Source organism: Chelmon rostratus, chromosome 16 (genome assembly GCF_017976325.1).
Source record: "Chelmon rostratus isolate fCheRos1 chromosome 16, fCheRos1.pri, whole genome shotgun sequence".
Lineage (NCBI taxonomy): Eukaryota > Metazoa > Chordata > Actinopteri > Chaetodontiformes > Chaetodontidae > Chelmon > Chelmon rostratus.
In genome coordinates, this window is record NC_055673.1 from 13,030,645 (window position 1) to 13,051,305 (window position 20,661).

The following is a 20,661-nucleotide window of genomic DNA, read 5'->3' on the forward strand; positions in this document are numbered from 1 at the left end:
AGAGTGCTACTACTCTGATTGTTGGTGGCAGATCTATCTCTCTGCGTTTTATTTTTTTCCCTTTGATAGAGCCTGGGGAAGAAGCGCCAGCTCCACCGCCATCCTGCTCACCCAGCCCCCACAACCACAGTTCCCGATGGGTGGTGTTTTCCTCGCCCGCCTGCCACTCGCCCGCTACCGTGCCAAGCGTGACATGTGACAGTAGCAGCACATGGCCTCCCAGCACCCCCACCCTCACCCCCCTCCACCCCAATCCTCTGCAGGCTTGTACCCCCCCCCCCACAACAGTCTGAGAACACCCAGCTTGGCACACTTGTCATGTTTCTTCTCGCTTCCCAGCCAGCAACCCCAAATGACTATCTCCAAGGCATGCACATGCACACATCCTCACATACAATACGCAGAGATGCATACAAGTGCAATTCAACTCGCATAATGACACACGCACAGATCCAGAAATGGAGGTACAAGAACATAAAGCCATGTGCATGAGAGTCTGAGCAGAACAAACCGTTCAGATACAGGAATAGTCCGCCTCTGTCTGACTTCCACTGCACACACCTTTTTTCAGCACGTCATTAGAAGGGGGTAAACATGGTTTCAGGTTGTGTTTGTACCAGTCAGATCCAGCTGTCGTCTAACTGTGCGTCCCTCCTCCCTTTCCCAAAATCCTCTTTTTTTCTATATCTTGTTCACATGGCATGTTTTCCTCTCTCCTCTCCTGTGTATTTCTGCTTATTGATCCACCACGTTGTTCATTTCCTCCCCCCCCCCCCCCCCCCCCCCCCCCATGTTTGTATTTCACCACAATCTCATTCTCTCATTCAGCCTCTAAATTATTTTCGTGCACTCACATAAAGAACACATCAGATCTCTTTGACTACCAGTAATTTGCACAAAGAACAAATATGTATATCATTAACTCATCAAAAGTTTCTTCCTCCACCATATTCCACCAAGTCCACCATATTCAAAAAATGTCCAGGGAACACCTTATGATGTGAGGGACAGAATCTGTGTGTAAATAAAATATAATTTCCTTGGTGAGTTGAGCAGGATTTGAGCATTGTAGACGTTTGGTCTCCAGTGTCAAACCAGCTGCGTTAATATTTCAATTACTCTCATGAATAACTGAATTAAATATGTGCTAACATTGTTCTTGGTCTGCCTTTGTTGTGGTGGGCGGAAGCTGTGACATGACACTTCTGCCAAAGCCTTCCTCTTTAATGATGTTCAGAGTGGTGAGCTGTAGTTCTTCATTGATTTGGGAGATATGGATGGGAATATTCTCCAGATTTGCAAGTCCTTTTTTTCACTGTGTATTGTAAGAAAACAAATTTAAACTCCTGCAACCAACGATGCAATGGATGATAAATTGCTGTCCTTTCAGAATCTATGATCATCAGAATATTTTTTGTGTCCTATTGATTCTTTATTGCCTTTATCAACATTTTAGCACTATAAAGGGTCACACATCTGAACTCAGGCAAACCATGATGGATCAATAGTGTTCAGTCAATAGAAGATTTGCATAGAAATCAATGGCTAACACAGCTTTCAGCAAAATGGACCATGGTAAGTAGTTTTACAGGATTTTCACTTTGTTTAAAATGTTGATGATCTTGATAGTAGTTTACTTAAAAAGCTTCCTAGAAATGCATCGATTTGGTAAAGGATTCTACATTTGAATATAACATCCACTGTTTCTCTGGTAATAATATTACTATAATTATACAACTAGCTGATCAACACAAAACCAACAATAATATCACTACAGGATTCCTCATTTTTTTCTTCTTCTGATAGTATTCTTTTCCTCTCAGCCTCGCCTCCATAAATTGTAGCTTGCAACGCTTTTTCCATCTGTCACAGCTTATTCCATGTAGCATCAGAGACTAGAAGACCGTTCTTTTCCAGACATTGCTGACATTTACATTTGCCCTCTATCAAAGAAAGGTCGTGACCCCGCGATCCCCTCGCCATCGTTGTCACACATTCTGCCTTGAGGAACAACCGAGCTAACACCGATTCCCCCGCCGATGCTGCTGACAGCACGAGTGGGCGAAAGGAACATGCAGACAACATAATTTAATACAGCAACATTTTATGCAATATTTTAGTCATTATATTTTCAGAAGCATTTTGCTGCTTTGCTCATGCATTATGAGTGCCATGGCCAGGGAATAAGTAAATAATAAAAAACATTTATTAAAATGGAAGCTTATGTTTAATAGAAGAATACTTAATTTTATGACAATGTTCATCTGGTGTTTTCCATTTTTTTCTATTTGTTCACTGTGTAAAATTGAATGAAAATTGATATAAAAAAAATCACTGAATTGCATCACAAACTGTACAAGCAACAATCTCCCACAAATTGCGAATTTCAAATAATTCCTAAAATAGAAAATAATAAGAAAAGCAAAGGAACAAAGCCAAATAGTTGAATACATTAAGGAACACACAGATCAGAGAAAATTGGATGCTCCATGCAATGAGGGATGGAAGGCCCAATCCTGAAATTGTGATTCCAGTGAGCTGAAGAAATCAGCATGAAGGCCTTCTAGAAATCAATAGAAGCTCCCCTGTGTGTGAGGACAAGTCAACAGAGCAGAGCAGCACAGAGTCAGGGCATACAGATAATATTTATATAGAGGGAGGCTGCCAAAAACCACCAGGGATCATGTATAATTCTGATTTATACATCTCAAAAGCAGTGATCTAGCAAATATGAGGCATGTTCATTTATTCAATAAGAATACATCCAGCAACAGGTCAGTGCTGGAGAATTGTTTAGTATGCCACCTTTAAATATTCATGCACACATCCCCAGGATTATGTGTCTTATGTTTTTTTGAGTTCAGAGGATTTCTCTGAACACGCAAAAGCGCACACTCATTCCTTCACGTCTGCATTCCTTTGTATGTGGAGCATGTGGGTCTGTGATCAACATTTCGTAGGACAGATCATCTGCGTCCATGTTGTGACTTGTGTTTACATTAATCCTGTCAACAACAACCACAATGGATGTGTCTGGTACATACAATTAGCAGGTTTATCAACCTCATGAATAAATGCACAGCCCGTGCACACCGGCAACTCTAATTGAATGTCCCCTTTCCACACAATTTACATACATTAGAAAGCACTGCATAGCCAAAGGACTCTTTACACATTTGTCTGCCAAGACCAAAAGGTGGAAGCGCAATTGCACTAAAACAGTCATGTAAAAATGGCTCAAAACATACATTTTAGCCTCATTTCTGTTTTTCATGTCTATTTCCCCCCACAGGAGAGCCTTCTGGTTTTAATGGTTATGCTAATTGCTAATGTTCCACTAGAATACTAATAAGGGTAGCAATTAGTGTAACATGGACTATAGCTCGGTGTGGACAAGAGTTGGTTTTCCCTTTTAAAGAGCCCGTAAAATGGAAGTGAAACCCATGTGAGAAGGCGGACATTTAAAATTAGCATTTGGGTTGTTTGGCAGATACTTAATGCTTACAAACTTATTTAACTACTGCAACACCAAGAACTTTACAGGCGGCGGACCTTTTATTGGTGTCCTTTCCGTCAGATTGAAAACAGCTAGCCTAAGACCGTGCTTGCCAATAGACAGCTTGTTTACAATTACATCAGCACAGGGTTGTGATAGCTCCATCTATGTGAATATAAATGTTGATATGCATACGCCTCAGGAGTAATGTCCTCCATCCATCCAGATAGCCCTTGGAATTATCTGCTTTACGTGGGATAATGAAATTTCACTCACTATCCAACTGCTTTCTATTGAATTAACATGATAGGCATCGTCCCTTCTCACAGCTTGGGGTGTCATCAGTCCAACCAGCGCTCCCCATTCATTGGGCACATCAATCACAGACAACCAAGGCAATAAAAGCTTGCGAAAGCCCAATAACCATCACAGTACGAAAAGAAGGAATGATACATGGATGTTCTTGCTATACTATAAAATGGGGGTCTCCACCTAAACACAGGCTGTTTTAAGGACAAACTGCCCATCACTCTCTTAACGCTGCAATAGCTCAATACACTGTATACATTACTTAGGTGATTTAATTGTTTTACCAAGCTTGTATAGCGTGTTGAAGTGGCTTAATATGGTTGGTGACATTTATTCCCTTGGCAGTCTTTTACCTTGGAATTTCAAATATAATGAAAGGGTTTAATAAAAGATGGCTAGCAGAGGAAGTGGTGGCCAGTATCTTTTGGCAGTGGTGTTGAAAACCCCAAGAGTGCATTCCTCAAGCACCCCACTGTGGCCATGAAACATCACATTATGGAAAAATCAAGTGAAAATCAAACTTAAGCGATGGCCTGTAAGTGATGAAATGTAGGAGCCGTCGGATCTATACTGTCAACAAGCTGCCCTGCTTTAAGAGAAGGGTGGCATCAATTGTTCTTGGATGTTTCCCAAAAAGGAAGAATTAAACAGGCATTCTGCCATCACCCTGTTTTTAGCCGTGAAATCAATACACACAGTTGGGCTACATGAACAGAGGAACTGCTTTCTGGCAAAGACTGCCATGCATTTGGACGGAGGCAAGAAATCAGCATGAAAGTAAGAGCATCTAATCATGTAAATAGTGTTATCCCAAGATAAGACCGTCTGAGATGAGGATTATTAGATTATACTAAATATATCCCCTCAGTCTCTATTCAACATGTCAATTACCATCCAAGATTTCCAGATTTCACATTTTAAGAATTCTTTAGAAATCAATGCAACAGAAATGGTTGTCATGGGGCTGTGGTTTGATGTGCAAAAGTCAGACAAAACTTTCAAATGTCATCATTCAAATAGTCACTGTTGTTGTGATGATCAAGTTACGTATCTTGAGGTGACGAGAGAAAAGCCTGGACAAAGACACATTTATGTCCCAGAGTGACATTTGTCTAAGTCCTGAAAATGCAGCTGAAACATAAACTGTCAGTCATGATTTTTTTAAGTGCAGATTTGCCAACGTCAGAATCTTGTCACACAAATGTTTCCAAGTTACTAATAACTTTTGTTCAAAGTATGGGTAAGGGTTCCTTTCTTCCGAAGAGTTGAACACATGCTCTTCGTCAGAAAGAGTATTTCATGATCACACTCCCACTCAACAACAAGATGAGGAATGACTTTCTAAATAAAGATTGCCCCTCTCAGCGTGGGGTACTGCTGTGTCTTGAGATGATGCAATTTATTTGTGACATGTCAAAAAAAGTGATTGCATATCACAAATATCAGTCCGCATGCTGCAAGTTTGATGAAATGGGCCCAAGAGCCTGTGCTGATGGTGCCGTAATGGTGTGGTATCAGACTGCTGATGGATGTGAAACCCAGGTGGCAATAAAGGAACACAGTATCACCTGTGGTTTGTGATGGGAGCGCGCAGGAGAGCTGGAGGTGCGGAGAAAGTGGAGCTCCTATCCCTGGATTAGTGTTCAAATGGCAGTAACTGGATGGCTTTGCTCTTTTTTTTAGCTGAACCATGTAGATTTGATCTAAAGTACATTGAAGCATTTGGCATGAGCCACATCTGTAGCTTTCAACCTCACTACTCTTGTACATTACTGAGCATGCTGCAACAGCATAACACCCAATCACACTCTGTTAACCAGACTAGGCCCAATTTCAATGAAAATCAGTCTCCAATGAACACTTGATTTATAGGGCCCTGCATCTCATGGGAACTGTACCTACAATGTTAGTTTTGAACACACCATTTAGCAACAAGGCTGCTCCAGCAGATTCTTGCCTGGTCATCAGACCAGCTGCCTCAGGCTTGTTGACCAGCCGGCCCCGCGTCAAGCCTTTTGCGAATAACCATGAGAAATAATAGTCCTTCAGGGAGAACCAGGCTCTGTGTATACGTGTGTTTGCATGTACACGTGTGCTTATGTGTGTGTGTGTGTGTGTGTGTGTGTGTGTGTGTGTGCATAGCAAGAGATTAGCTAGTGAAATGAGACAGCAGGCCAAGTCACAAGTGTACACTCTTCTCCCCATAAAGAAGGCAACAAAAGACTTGTGCCTTACAGTAACAGTTCATTAGTCAGACAGGCAGCCGCAGGTCCATCCAATCAGGACCACACCCCATCTATCAGCCACAGTCTGACACAGGCCTGGTAACACCAACTACTCTTTACAGGCACAACTGCTGCTCTAAAGCCTATAACATGGTTTGTTTAGTGATGCATTAACAAAGAGAAATGGCTTCATTACAACATAGTAGAGCAGCCGAGAGTAACATTTACAGCCTTTCCACTTCTGTGTGTGATGGATTGAGTGGGGGTGGGTGGAAATATGGTTGTGCATGTGTGGTTGGGGATATGTGGATTGGTATTTGTTTGCCAAATGGAGTAGGGATGGTTAAAAAAAAAAATGCAACACACTCCTGGGTGTTATCAGGATTTTTTTTTTCACTGAAAAAACACAATTCCACTGATACAACATAAGAAAGTACAATTTAATCTGTTCTGCCATCCATTTATCCAACTATCTGTCCATGAAAACACACAAAAAAAACACACACACACACACACGCATGCACGCACACGCACACACACACACACACACACACACACACACACACACACACACACACACACGCATACACATACATACATGCACAAAAGATTAGGACTGAGCCACGGCAGATAGAGCTTGGTTGCAAATGATCTCTTATCATCATTGCACAGCCTTTTGTGATCGTATGTGGCATGATTGCCTGCTTTGGATGGGCATGACAGATGTGTATACCACTGCTACCGTGCACTGGCACTTAGAGAGTGTGGCAGGGAGTGTGTGTGTAGTTTACATCTGCGATTCTACTGTCTGTTGTTATCGCTCTTGGCACACAATGGGCTTACCAACTGCTTTCTGCTAACAGCCCCCCAGCAATCACGGATAGGGAAGTGGTAGCCACTACGTGCGGGCAGCAAACGGACAAAGGTCTGATGTGTATCAGAGGCTGCTGGAGCAGAGAGCTGCAGCGGGCCCCATGGACACATGCTGGGGCCCACTACCAGCAACAAATCACAATAGTTACAATTTCATTATTGTACATACAGCCAGTGTCTAGTCAGTTAAAACAGGAAAATACTGGAAAGCACAGAGGATTACAGTGTTTGACGACCACACAATGTAAATGGCACACACCCCGGAAGAGGAAAAGGAAAACACGAGCTGACAGTTTGTCTCCTCATAGCTGGATGAGCACAAAAAGCATGAGATATCGCTCAAGGGAGCTTTAATGTATTAAATCCAACAGTCTATTTCTGTAAAATAATAACTGTGACGGCTGTGCTTCCGACAGGTGCTTCATGAAGGTCCTTATCGGTGTGACTGAAAGTGAATAATCACTCCTTCAGTTGAGCATCTCTTTCTAGAGAAGGACAGAAAACCAGCACTGTTCTGATGTCCCTAAAAGCAAACCTACCTGTAAGACAAAAGACTAGGAAGTGGAAGTGTGTGATAGTTTGAATTGCTTCCAGTGATCATGACAGTTCGTACAAGGTAACAAAAGTCTTATTTTTGATGTTCAGTTCAGTTGTCAACTTATTGCCTGATAATCTAATGGCATTCTTTACTTGCTTTTTAACAGTGGGAAAGCCTCCATACAGGGTCCACTGCTGTGTGTACCACTGAAACATTTCACCTTGCAGCACAGTGGCTCTGTTGAGGCTATAGGTGAAATTTCATGCAGAATTTCTTGCATGAATATATGTTGTTTTTGGCTAGAACACACCTGCAGTAGATTAAACCAATAGTAGTGTCTAGAAGTGAGTGTCTAAATAAGCTTCATTTGAACACCATTTGAACACAGAAAAGATTTTGAAATACATAGTCACCATCTGTTTTCTTATTATTGTAACAAAGAAAACTGTGCAGTTTAAAGTAGATGAAATGAGTAAATTCTCCTCCATAATTTGACAAAACGTTAGGTAGGGCAGAGGTGCGCCCTGGTGCCTTCTGTTAGGCAGTAACAATGGGTACGCATGTTTGTTTGCATTTGGTTGGGACTTTGTGTATATGTGTGTATGGGTGGGTGGAAGCGAGTGAGGATATGTGTGAGATTGAAAGACTGCTGAAAAAAAAATGGTGCAGATGTAGGTGTACTGACAGAGATAAAACAGGAAAGGCCATTATTCTTCGGTGGCACCTGCCTGCCTCTCTACACATCCCCCAGCTGCGGCCATGACAACCGATCTGCCCTCTGGGAATAAGTGTTAAGTACCATTGACCCCTGGGAACAGGATGCACGCATGCTACAATCATACACATTGCATGCTGCCGGAATCATGCAAAGGAACACACACATACACACCGAGTCACTGGCACTTAGAGTCAAACTGTGTGTGTGGACACAGGCAAGCACCAGCATAAAGTCACTTTCTCTTTACAAGTGAGCATACTCGCGCACACCCCATACACATGTGTACCCACGTGCACACACACACACATCCCTTTCCACGAAGCAGACGATGGCTGGCTTCTCTTTTTTTTTGGGCCAAGAATTACATGAGCTTTAATGTAATTACAGGACTGACAAGGACAGACTCTCTCTGCTTATTGCTCTGTGCTGGGCCCCCTTGAGAGCGACAGACACGAGCATGCACAGAGTACTTGTCCAATCTCTAATGACAACGGCACACCCTTTCCACGATAATCCTTTCATTTCTGTCCACTCACGGGAGAGGGACACGGAGGCAGAGAGGTGAATGTGGTGCCTGTGTGTGAGTGTGAGGGGGTGGAGGAGTGGTGAGCAGTGAAAGGAGCAGACAGTGATGGAGTGAGTGGGGAAGGTAAAATTTTAAGGATTATGGTGTAATAATGGCTGACAAAGGCGATACTAAGTAGAAAACAAATCGTCCTTCAAAAAGGTCATCTCCTGTAGCAGGGGTGTGGTCAGAGTCTGCTTTCTTTAAAGGTGAAAGGTGAAACATCATTAGAAAAAGAACAATATACAACATCTGAAACCCAACTCACACACACAACCTCTTTCTCTCTTCTACCTGTGTGTCTCACTCACACACATATACGCAGCTTTTTAGTGATGGAAATTCTCTAGACGTGCACGTCTCTTGGGGTTGGTAACCATAAGCACACAAACACATATTCTCCTGGACTTTGTCTGCAGAAAACTGAGTTCAGCAAACATCAACAACACCATGAATGTCATTCTGAAATGATTTACTGACCAGAACAAAAATACTTACAGAATTCTAATGCTCATGCCACATTTGGGAGTTAGAAAGAGTGATTTCTCAGTAGTTTGCAGTGAAACAAGCTATAGCAGCGGATAAACATTCACTGTGTTAATTGTCTGTGCAAATGGCTTGGCTGGGGATCAATGGTAGCTTTATAGATGCACCAGCAGTAGCAGCCAGACAGACAGACTTAGCGTTGCACTCAACATGGCAGCAGCCATCTTGTCAGTATTTTCAGCAGCACTGAATAAAGATGGGAGATCTTCATCCTCATCCCAGCTCTTGTCTGTCGCTACTTTAACATGGCATTTTCTGTGTTTTTTGCTCATGTTTACCTGCCTCATTTTCCATCTCACCACTCTACACTGTCCCCTATCTCATCCTCCTAAAGTCCTTATTTTCTGCCTCCCCCACCTCTTCATCCATCCTCCCAAACCCCTTCTGTCTCCTGGGTGATTTCCCCGTGGGTGTCTGTCCCTCAGCACCACAGTAGAGTCATGTGAATCAGAGAGTAACTGTTTGTTTAATGTTAATGGCAGCCAGATGCCTGGTTCGCCACCGTTTGGAGTCACTGCGCATCTCAATGACAGTAGAGTCTTAGAGAAAAGAAAGAAAAAGATGAGGAGGGGGCATGCCAACAGATGTCTCATCATAGCATCTGCTGGGAAAACACAATAGGACGACAAAACGAAAGGAAGATTAAAATTTGACAATGACAAATTCATTTGAAACCTAATTGATAATCACAAACTGAATTCATTAAAGCTTTTGCTACATGACTGTGTCGCCTGGTTGTAATTAAGATGCAATGTATTCAGGGCAAACATATGCAGAGTTTTAGATACTACATTAATCTTTTCAGGTTAGGCACAATGCTAGAATGTACTAAAATACTGTGGCATACTTAAATTTTTTTTAGTTGCATTCTTCCTAGCACAGATGCATATGCTTTTCTTCTAGTTTGTCATTAATTTAACAACACCTAAGTGATGGTCTTTACCATAGCACAGTTCACTGACCACACCGTGAATGAGTCTGGGCTAACAATAGGGCACTTGACAGAATGTTATTTTCTTCAATGAGCCAACAAAGAGCTAAATTAGATTCCAGCCCGTTGCACTGAGGCAGATTTACCAATGTAGAAAAACCACGTTGACAGGCAGCTAGTAAAAAAGATGTGCAGTAATGACAATGAGACCCTTAACCACAGCATTCTACTGTGTTGAATTTTAGCAAGAGGCTCCAGTGATTTTTAACAGTATCAGTGTGGGGTGACTGGGTCCATCTTGAAGAATCACATTCACCAGCCACTGAAATATTCACATACTAAGTACCTCCGCCCACACATCAAGGGTACAGACTATTTCACATCCCTCCCCATCCTCCAGCAGCGCCTGACCACAAACGCACATTTGGACTGCTTTGCAAGCAACCAACGGCACTTGCTTAAGGTGCTTTAGAAATTGAATTCAGCTGCTGCCTCTCTCATGCAATTAGCCCTTGACTTGGTCTGCACATCGGGCCCTGCGGGGTGACTGCGCAGACGGGAGATAATACCAAACAGTCTCTCTTGCTCCTTCAAATTAGAAACATACATTAGATTCTGTAAAATATACTGTAATCTACCCTAGGAAAATGTAAGGTGGAGGAAGCTAAAAGGCTAATTTCTTTTCTCCCACTTGAACTCACCTATTGAATTTTAGTTCCTGGAACACCAATATCATATCAAATAAAGCATTGTGTTATTAACACATTAGCAAAAAGATGTTACCCTGTGGTCAGTGTGGAGTAATGTACTAGAGAAAAGCAGCAGTCAAACTTGACTTATTTCTCTATTTAAGCTTTAACAAACCCCAGGGATAAACAGGAAAGAGTGGCTAAGAGGTCAGGCCTACTGTGGTTAAAGCATTGGTGGTGAGGAGAGGGGCACAGGGAGCTATTAGTACTGAATTCAGCACGGGTGAGAACGCAGAAACCCCAGGAGGTCTACTATGTCCCTTTGTAGTAAAAAAAAAAAAATTTAAACCAAATAACAACTTACATGTGATTTTCTACCATTTTCTTGCCTTTGATGCAAACTTTGCATCTTCAATTTCTCATTCTGAACATCAGATTTATTTTGAATTCATTGATCAAATCAAATTAATTGAAAAACAGCGAGCGATGAAGGCAAGAGTCATAGAGCACACGAAAACATTCAAAGAATGAGAATGTTTAAGGAAACACAAAATCAGAATTCATAGTACAAAGAGATAGATTTTTTGCCATGTTGCACTGGTTTCAAATGATTGATGAAAATTGTTAAGTGAGGTAGGGTTTCTGACTATTCTCCATGCGGAGGGTAGATGAAGGCGCTGATGTTGTACAAAGCAATCTAATGATGCTGTGAGTCCATTTTTATTGGCACTGAACAACACTTCATGTCTAATGGCTCAACCGACCACATTGTCCTGACCTCAGGCAGTGCTGCAGGGGCACCAATTGAAAACTACCATGACCATATGTGGGAGTGTGCGTGCTGTGTGTGTGTGTGTGTAAAAGGAGCAGTGTGTGCAGTGGTGTGCGTGCATGAAAACATACAGCATGTGGATGAGCATACTTCCCTGCATTTACATGCTGTATTATGTGTGTGCTTGTGTGTAACAGTATCTGTTATAAAGCCAGCTTCAGGGCATGTAAGAGCCTCTTTCATCAGCAAAGTTCACATTTATGGTTGTCTTGCTCGAGCCCTCAAGGCCTGGCGGCATGACTCAGACAAAGGTCAGCATTTAGTGCTCAAATTTAGTAACTTCATGAAATGGTGACCCTTGTTTCTCAAATTTTGCTTGTATCGCTGAAGAAAAAACATCAATGTTATATAAAAACAACACTCCCACAAACCTGTAAAATGACACCATTGACACAACAACACAAGATCTTGGGAGCCCTTAACTGATCCAATGTGCATACCTCATTGCATGCAGTAATTGCTTTTTTTCCCCATAGCCATTAAACTATGTGGCCTCAGAGGAAAAACGTAAATGGCATTACATTATGATCCAATAAGAATTAAGAGGATGGCCATTTCCTCTTCCTGCACAGAAGATGATATAATCCTATTTCGGGATCTCCATCTCATAGCTCTACACGTCTCTTTTTCTCTCGCCTTGGCCTCCGATCCTCCCCTGAGATCCTGTTCGTTCTATGAGAAGGGCTGCTGCACATTGATCCCCACTATCTGTGTCGGGTCAGTGGATACAGCCACACTCAGCACTTTCTGTATGCCTAGAGAGCACCCAGGCTGTCACGGGCTGCTTTTCCCTACTATGCCTGAATATTCACTCTCTCCTAGGAACAGTGACAGGCAATCTTTGTTGACCCCCCTGGGTCACTGCCTGGGCACTGAATAGTTGTCAGATATTTGGATAATATGTGGCGTATAATGTGAGACCCTGACATATAGACGTCCAAAGGTGTTGCTTCATTTGGCCCATGTCAGACGGTTTTACACAAACGCTCAAAGGTGAGGTGCAGTGTAAAAGGCACTTTCTGAATAAATATAAAAATGGCTTCCACTACGAACAAATGACACTGAGCTAAAACAAATTCTCCTCGACTCTAAAAAACCAACAGCCCTGAACCAGCTCTCTTTGACTGAAGACCTATGCTTAGCGGCATCCTGACCTCCATTATGGTAAAACCATTTTGCCACAAACCTAACTTCTTCTGACAAAATGACAGAATGTCTTTTAAGTGCTCAGGGGGGTGTTCTTCCTCCTGTGAACAAGAGCACTGTACGACGGTTTCAGGCTCGCCAACATGTGCACAAATGTGACATGTTGCATCTAGTCCTCAGAGGAGAACAGGAGAAGATGTTCATATCTGTGTGCAATATCTCTGAACAGAGGTCACTGCTAACATAGTGTCAGGAGGCCCATAATATTGCATGGATGGACAGTCATACACTATAAATACCCATCTGCATACTGTATCTGGTGCACTGAACATGGGCAAGATCAGCATCTCCAACTGCAGACTCTGTGTCTTTGTGGTTGTATTGATTTGGCTTTAAAAACACATGTGTTCACTCTTCTCTGACTGCAAGAAACAAGATAACAAGGGAGCATATTCCATTGAAGTACAAACACGAGATTTCTCCCAAGAAGCGTGGACTGCCCTTCTTAAAGTGTACATAGTAAAGAAAATTCCAAGAGTTAATATCAGATTTCTTGTCACCTTAGATGAGACTATTCACCTCTCATAAGCACAAATAACAATTCCCATTCCACAACTGACTAAAAAAAATTGCTGGATCATTGCCGATGGATGGTGGTAGAGCTGTCACTTTGCATTTGATACTCTAACAACCATCTAATGAATTTCAAAACTCACAGTGTATACAGCAAGTGGCCGCATCTTTCAGCTTGGTTGAAGGTGAGGAGGTATATTGCCTGCAGTAACATCACTGTTTCCTGTTAATTACTTAGACTGTGGCAGCCTGCCACACTTTCATAATGAACCTGAAATATTTTTACATTTCTCACAACATAAAATATCTCTAATGTTGCGTTGTGTTTTTTCTTCCCAGATGGTCTGAGGTCCACCAACCGCAGTCTCACAAAGTCCTGTGGGAAACACTGAACATTCCCACAACAACAAATGTGAAGTCATCTGTTAGAGACAACGGAAGCACTGCTAATCAATGCTAATAAACTAACAATTCAACGTATTTTTCGATTTGGCTTTAAGGGTTTGCTTTTAAATTAATCTGAACAAATTACGTGTTAGTTCTCATTCGTTCAGACTTAATTAATGTGAAAAATTGACAGCCCTAATATGTGAAATGCAGGAGGCCAAATGAAAATTTTTTTCTTCTTCTTCTCTCTCCTTGCTCCCTCCCCCGTTTCACAAATATATCTCCACAGAGTCTGACTACTACGGTGCAACCTTTATGGAGTGAAGGATTATGCATACATCCATTGGCGCTCTGTTTTCACACAATGGCATTTAACAACTTTTAAAATATTGCAGTTGTATTGCCCATACCTGATATACCACATCAATGAATACAAAACTACCACTGTTCAAAATACATACGTTAGCTATTCTCCTAAAAAGTGATCTTTCCCTGAGTGGCCTCTCAAGGGCCTGTCACACATCCTATAAGCCGTTGAACTAGCGTAGCTTAGCCGAGAACGTTCTCACTGCCCAAAGTCTCCCTTCCATCCGCTTCCAGTGCTTCCTGTCCTCTCCAAAGCTTTGATCAGCTAAGCCTGCAGAGTTACAGTATCAGTCCTCGGTTACACTAAAACCCACACTCACACATCTAGAGCTGTGGTGGAGGCTCCAACTCCTGCTCCAGCACTAAGCCTGCCAGTTGATATAATCCACCCTGCTTCTTTTGTACCTGCAATGCTATGGTTTTAAAGCAAAGATGTACTATATTCTCATCTGCAACTGTCTCAGCCTGCTACAGTGCCTATAATATGGAAGCATCTTAGGAGTCTAGCCTTGGCCTGATCAAACTAGTTCCGCACCAGCCTGCATTGGATCTCGTCTCCAGGCATTCCATGTCAGGACATCTGCTCTACTTCTACTAACTGCTTTTCAGTCCTCCAACAACCATCTACCTCTGGCAGCGCAGTCTCAGGTCTCAGCATTTTACTGTGGGACAGCCCCCCCCCCAGTGCCTCCCCATCCCCATCATCAGCCCCACCACCAACCAGCGCTGCACCACCAGGGGATGGACTGGGCCTGTCCTGTTAACCCATGGCTCCACCGACAGGGGATAAAGGGATAAAGAGCCTCTGCTCAGGGACTGATTACTTACATCTGCCAGGCTAAATCCCAGTGCTCACACATACACACACACACACATACATGTACAAACACCACACCGGCGCACACTTGGCCTGCTGCTAGCTGCAGCAAGCGCACTGATGCATGTATTGTTTTCTGACATAAGCATGTGATATGTGAGGAAGCTGTGTGAACGTGTGTGTGTGTCTGTGTGTTCAGGACTTTTATTTGTGAGTAAAACATTATAGGTCAATAAACGTATAATGAACACATGTATGGTAAATTGTTTAAAGCACAGCCATCACCAACTTCATATTATTGCTCCTATAAACATGTCAGAGGCTCCAAAAGCAATACAGTCAACACTACAGCAATAAGCCTGTGTTGGGCAAAGGTCTTACCCACCTGTAATTGTGAGACACACTTCAGCCCACCTCACCTGATATGAACAAACAATAATAGTTTCTCAGATCTTAAGATGTTATTGAAATCATGTTTCTCCCACTAACGTCCCAGACTGTTCCCTTATTATTCCCTGTAAATATAAAATCACAATATTCTGTTGCAGTAATATATTGCCCTTTGTGCTCTCTGTGGTCCCCTGTTGACTTTAACTATTGAGTCTGTACTAGATGATTTTCAATAGCTTGTAAATATACACTAAGTCGTTGGAAGGGTGTTTTTTTTCTTAGTTATTAAAGCCAGAGCTAACAAGTTACCACTGGGCAATGTTCTTCATGAATACAATACATCCAGTACAGTTAGAAATATATGTCTATATGTTCTGCCACTAGAAGAATGAAAAAGGATGAGTTTTGACAATATATTACATGCAGCAATAATATGTGCACTGAGCAAAACTAAGTATTTGTTATTAAGGGAAAAACAGAGGGTTTAAGTGTAGGCATGGAATATTCTTATTTGACATTTCCCAAAACATGATCAGAGCCTGGACTTTAAGATGGCCTGTATACAAAACAAATGTCAAATACTGCGGGATTGGCAGTGCCACAGTGAAAAAGAGTTTAGCCTTTGACCACAAAGTCATCAAATAACACGGTTCTCATGAGTTCCCATTGATTGCCAGTATTAGAAAGCTGGCATCATTGTCAGACATTCCCAGTGAGCGGATGTTAGGCTGGCCCACTGACCTCTTGCTTCCAGCTCATCTTTCTCTCGCGGGGAATAGATGGGGAAAAATCATAACTCTCATAAGAGCACATTAATCCCATGGTCTGAGTGCATGCCGCCTGTGAGGGCTTACCTCTGTCAACAGAGATGTGTGTGTGCTTTCACACGGACACACCTGCGCATATACAGTCAGTGCTAGGCAGGGAAACCTAAAGAATTAGGCTACTGCTACCTGAGGCACAATGGGAAAAGTTACCATGAAATTTGTTTTTCTAAGGCAAATCTGGATCAACCGAATTCATATAATAAATACAGTTTTATATTTATGCATCAAGTCAATGTCATCTTATGCAATAGATTTGTCTTCTTGTTGAATTGTTAAACAGATCTGTCAAACTATCAACATCCTTGCATGTTGGCATGGAAACTGTGGGACGCAGCAGCTTTAAATTGCACCATGTCCTCTGAAGCACGTAAATCACTAAAAGCCTAAAAAGACACTATAAGTGTTGTTGACTCAAATCATTCAAGTGTCAACAAATTATGGAGACCACGCCTACACTGTCAAAGCCTGCAGACCTTAAGCCATGACTAAACTTCCAGAGGACTTTATATGGACTGGTGTGTTATTGTTGTTCTTGTTATTAAATAAACAGATGTTAATTTGGAGTTTGGACGACGCGAGATGCAGCTCCTCTCTGGGAAGGAGTCAGAAGAAATCGTACATCCAATTACTGCCATCTTCAGGCGCAATGAGACGCAGCCCTCGAATCGTTGAGAGACCCTAATTCGTGACTAAAAACGATATAGCGCAAAGCCATCTTAAGTCAGACACACATATTAGCTATACAGTGACAATTTAAAAAAGATCGAATGCAGCGTTTTAATTACATTAAATTTTGAGGCCGATGAATGACATTCGTATCATCGGACACTATTGTCATTCTGTTTCATCCTGGGCTTGCGGTGAGTATTAAAACGTCCAGCATAGGGAGAGCAAGAGAGCGTGCCTTTGGAGTAGCCGGGTAATGCAGTGCCTTATGATGCCAGGTTACATTTAAACGCACCATCGCCATGGGCGAGAGATGGGAAATAGGCTCGAACACCGTGTTGTTGTTGGGGGGGGGGGTCGTTCACTTTTGCGCAACGAAAACACGCTCACCAACAGCTGCACATATAGCAAACACAACAGAAGCCAAGCCGTTTCCCCTCGGACGCACAATGTGTGGAGAGCTGCGGGCCAATGCGCGCTCCACGCACGTGCGTGCACACACAGAGGCACACGCACACACACACTCAATATACAGCAGTTTTAAACACGCACGAGACATCCATCAGCAGCTCAGTGAAGGGATTTATTCTGTATGTTTACCTCGGTGTCGTAGATTTTGGTGATGAGCGAGAACGAGTACTTCCTGGACTCCCGTATGTGCTGGATGGCCAGCTGGACCGCCGGCTCGATCCCCTGGCTGATGCTGCTCATCAGGGCCGATTCGTTCATGGGCATTAGAACCATGATGGGCAAGTTTTCGCCGTCCCTTGCGAACCAGCTGTTGTCTTGTCCGTGTTTGGTGCGGTCGTTGCACACCTTGGCCAGGGTAGGGTGAAATAGCAAAACAGAGAGGAGCAGGCATCCCGTAGGGAGGAACATCTCCCAGCCGCTGCAGTCCCTCCGGGCTGGAGCCATGCGACCGTGCAGGGTGACCAAATGAGATCCCACCGTGCCCTCACTGTTTGGGCATCGCAAAAATCGGGCTCGTCCGGGATGCTCAGACGCCCGCCCGTCAAGGAAATCGTATTTCAAAACAGAGCAGACACGAAAGCCGCAGCAGCCCCTGCAGTGGGCAAACTGGTCGTATGGATGATGACTGCAAACTGAGAAATTTTTTTCTACTGTATAACAGTGCCTCTGTGAGAATATTCCAAGGGCGCAGAGACTCGCGTTGCAGATGTAGAGCTATTGCCTCTCGGTGTCCGTCATCCAAACGGTCTCCTGTCAAAACAACCCTCAAATTTAATCCCCCTCTTTTCACCTTTAATTTTATTTAACTACTTATCTTAGAAGCACAAGAATGTCCTGGAGGAGGATGCCCCGAGAACGCGGAGAGGACCCCCTAAGTGCAGACAGGAATCAATCACTTTCGTTGACAGTTGTTGCGGATGCAGAAATCATCTTCGAAGTAAATTCCCAGCCAAGAGATGGCAACTGTGGGCATCCCAAGCAAACGCGGCGCCGACTCTGACAAATTACGGGACAACGAATGCGATACGGAAAGCAGACTGAGAACAAATATTGCTGATGTTGAAAGCTTGACCGCGGAGGTCCGAGGGGGGGATGTCGAGAGAGTCTGCGTTGACAGCCTGTGGGACCGGGATGCTCATCTCTCCGACGGTGCGTCAGAGAAGCGCTGTAGCCGCTGCTGCTGCTCACCGTGCGCGCAAGAGGGAGCACTGAATGTGGAGGAGGAGAGGAAACGAGGGGGGGGGCGAGAGCCTGGTGGAAAGGCTGCATAGGCTTTATGCAGGGCAGACTCATCAGCGGCTTGACAGCCTAGGGTGATTTACTGGCTTTTTATGTTACATAGGAGGCAGACGACGTTTCAGACAAGCACGGAGCAGGCTAGTTAAAATATATAGGGCTGTATACATGTGTGTTGCTCTGTTAGGTAGCGCGCCACACAACAATCACACCAAACAGCCTTCTTACAGCTATATTTTAGTGACTCATTATAAATGCTTATTCTAACGGATGGGGAGGTTCTTCCCGCAGGCAGCTGGGCTTTGATTCCCTGCGTACCCGCACCTGCCGACGTGTCCTTGAGCATGACAAGACATAGCAGGCTGCATCTCAAGCCGAGGATGAAAGAACAATTCCCACTATATGCTCAATAAAGAATATATAAATTAATACATGCACAAAACAATAAACAGCACGATTAAACCAGACACTGGAGACACTGGAACTGAGACAGAATGTATACAAATGACTCTTATTATTAATTTTTAAACTTTCTCCATTCTAAACTCCTAAAATGCTCGGGAAATAGTGGATTCTAAGACAGGAATTGAGCAGAATTTCAGCACCAGGGACAGCGGCGTGTCCATGCAGGGAGGCCTCTGCGCTGTCCATGGTGCTGTCCTGTGCTCTGCAGCCAGCGCTCTGCAGCAGTGCAGCTCAACTTGTTCTCTGCTCCTGTTGACATGTGTGCATTAGCCCATTACCTGTACTTCCCCAGGGGCAGGGTCCACACATTTTGTATTCATGTCTGTGAGTATAAGGATTACATTCTCCCGTGGCCCCTGAGGTCTAAAAAATAGGCAGTTGTTACAATAGTTTGCAACACAATTCGTGGTATTGTTAAACAGGCGTGGGAAGTGAACAGAACAGGCTGCCAGGGGGTAACTCTGCTCCACATGTGGGAAAAATATGAAAGCCTTTCAAGTCATCAGCTCATCTGTATTTCAAAACAGAGGCACATACAGTTTGACCTACGCAATTATATCACATGCAAAATTATAATCATTGTCAAGGGGGCCTGAATGATAGCACAAAAAAAAAAAGTTTTTTTCCTGGAGAGGATGCAACAACTTTGCCTAAAGTTGTGAGATATTTAAGTCCAAAAGTGCAACACAGGTGACAGGATGCAGGTTTTCATTTTCAAAGATGGTGGTGACAACTGTAAGAAATTTGAATACTATTAAAAAAATATACCATCTGTTGGTATTTCATTTTCCCAAATGAATTCACTCTGTAGGCTCTGCTTGCTATCAGAAAATAGGCTCTATGAAATAACTTTTGCATAACAAATACTACTAATCGCAATATGATTTTCAGGCCCCCAGCCCCCTATTCTCACACAGCCAGTTTCCTCAATCTTCATTAGGGGTTTAAAGCGTAAAGCCGTCATGGTTGATATGGCAGAGCTGACCCTCCTGGCTTCTTAAAACACAGGTCATTTATCAAAAGCCCAAGCAGCTCTAAGCACACAACACACAAAGGAACTGGGTATACCCCTGGAGGATGGCTGAGATATCTAGGTCTCTGTCTCTCTTTGACAAGCGCATCTTTATATGCAAGATTTTCCCAAATCAGACATTTCAGCTCCTTAAAGCACACGGTACTGGAGGGGACTTGTTATTTCTGGTTAATCACAATCTTGACCAATGTTTAAATCTGTGATGTCAGAAATACCTGGCCCCTAATTTATGTGACATGAGTAACTGGCTGAAAAAAGCTGGCAAGGAAGGTCTGCGGTGTGTGGCGAGCATGGAAGTACAGTAAGCAAAATGTTGAAATAAAAAAGAAGTGAATCAAATAAAAAAAAGCTCTACATTGCCTCTCCTCTCAGTAGTCATCCTTCTTTTCCATTCAGAGTGGTCCAGATGAAGAAGTAGGTCAAGTTGTCGTCCCATCTGTTTGTTTCACATAAGACAACATCCTTCCTTACTCAAAATATTCCTCCAACGCCCAGACAGCAGAGAATTAGCAGTATGTCACAGAGTACAAATGGTGTGTAGTAGAACACAGTATCACTCAGC

The 20,661-nt window shown here is 43.1% G+C and overlaps 1 protein-coding gene across 1 annotated transcript in view; it reads right to left on the bottom strand.

The window, feature by feature from the left end:
- Positions 1-17,809, bottom strand: part of gabbr2 (gamma-aminobutyric acid (GABA) B receptor, 2) — a 165,581-nt gene extending 147,772 nt beyond the window's left edge. The window contains exon 1 of the mRNA XM_041956005.1: positions 17,495-17,809. Coding sequence (XP_041811939.1) covers positions 17,495-17,809 — 315 coding nt within the window. The remainder of the gene's footprint in view (positions 1-17,494) is intronic.
- Between the last annotated feature and the right edge of the window lie 2,852 nt (positions 17,810-20,661).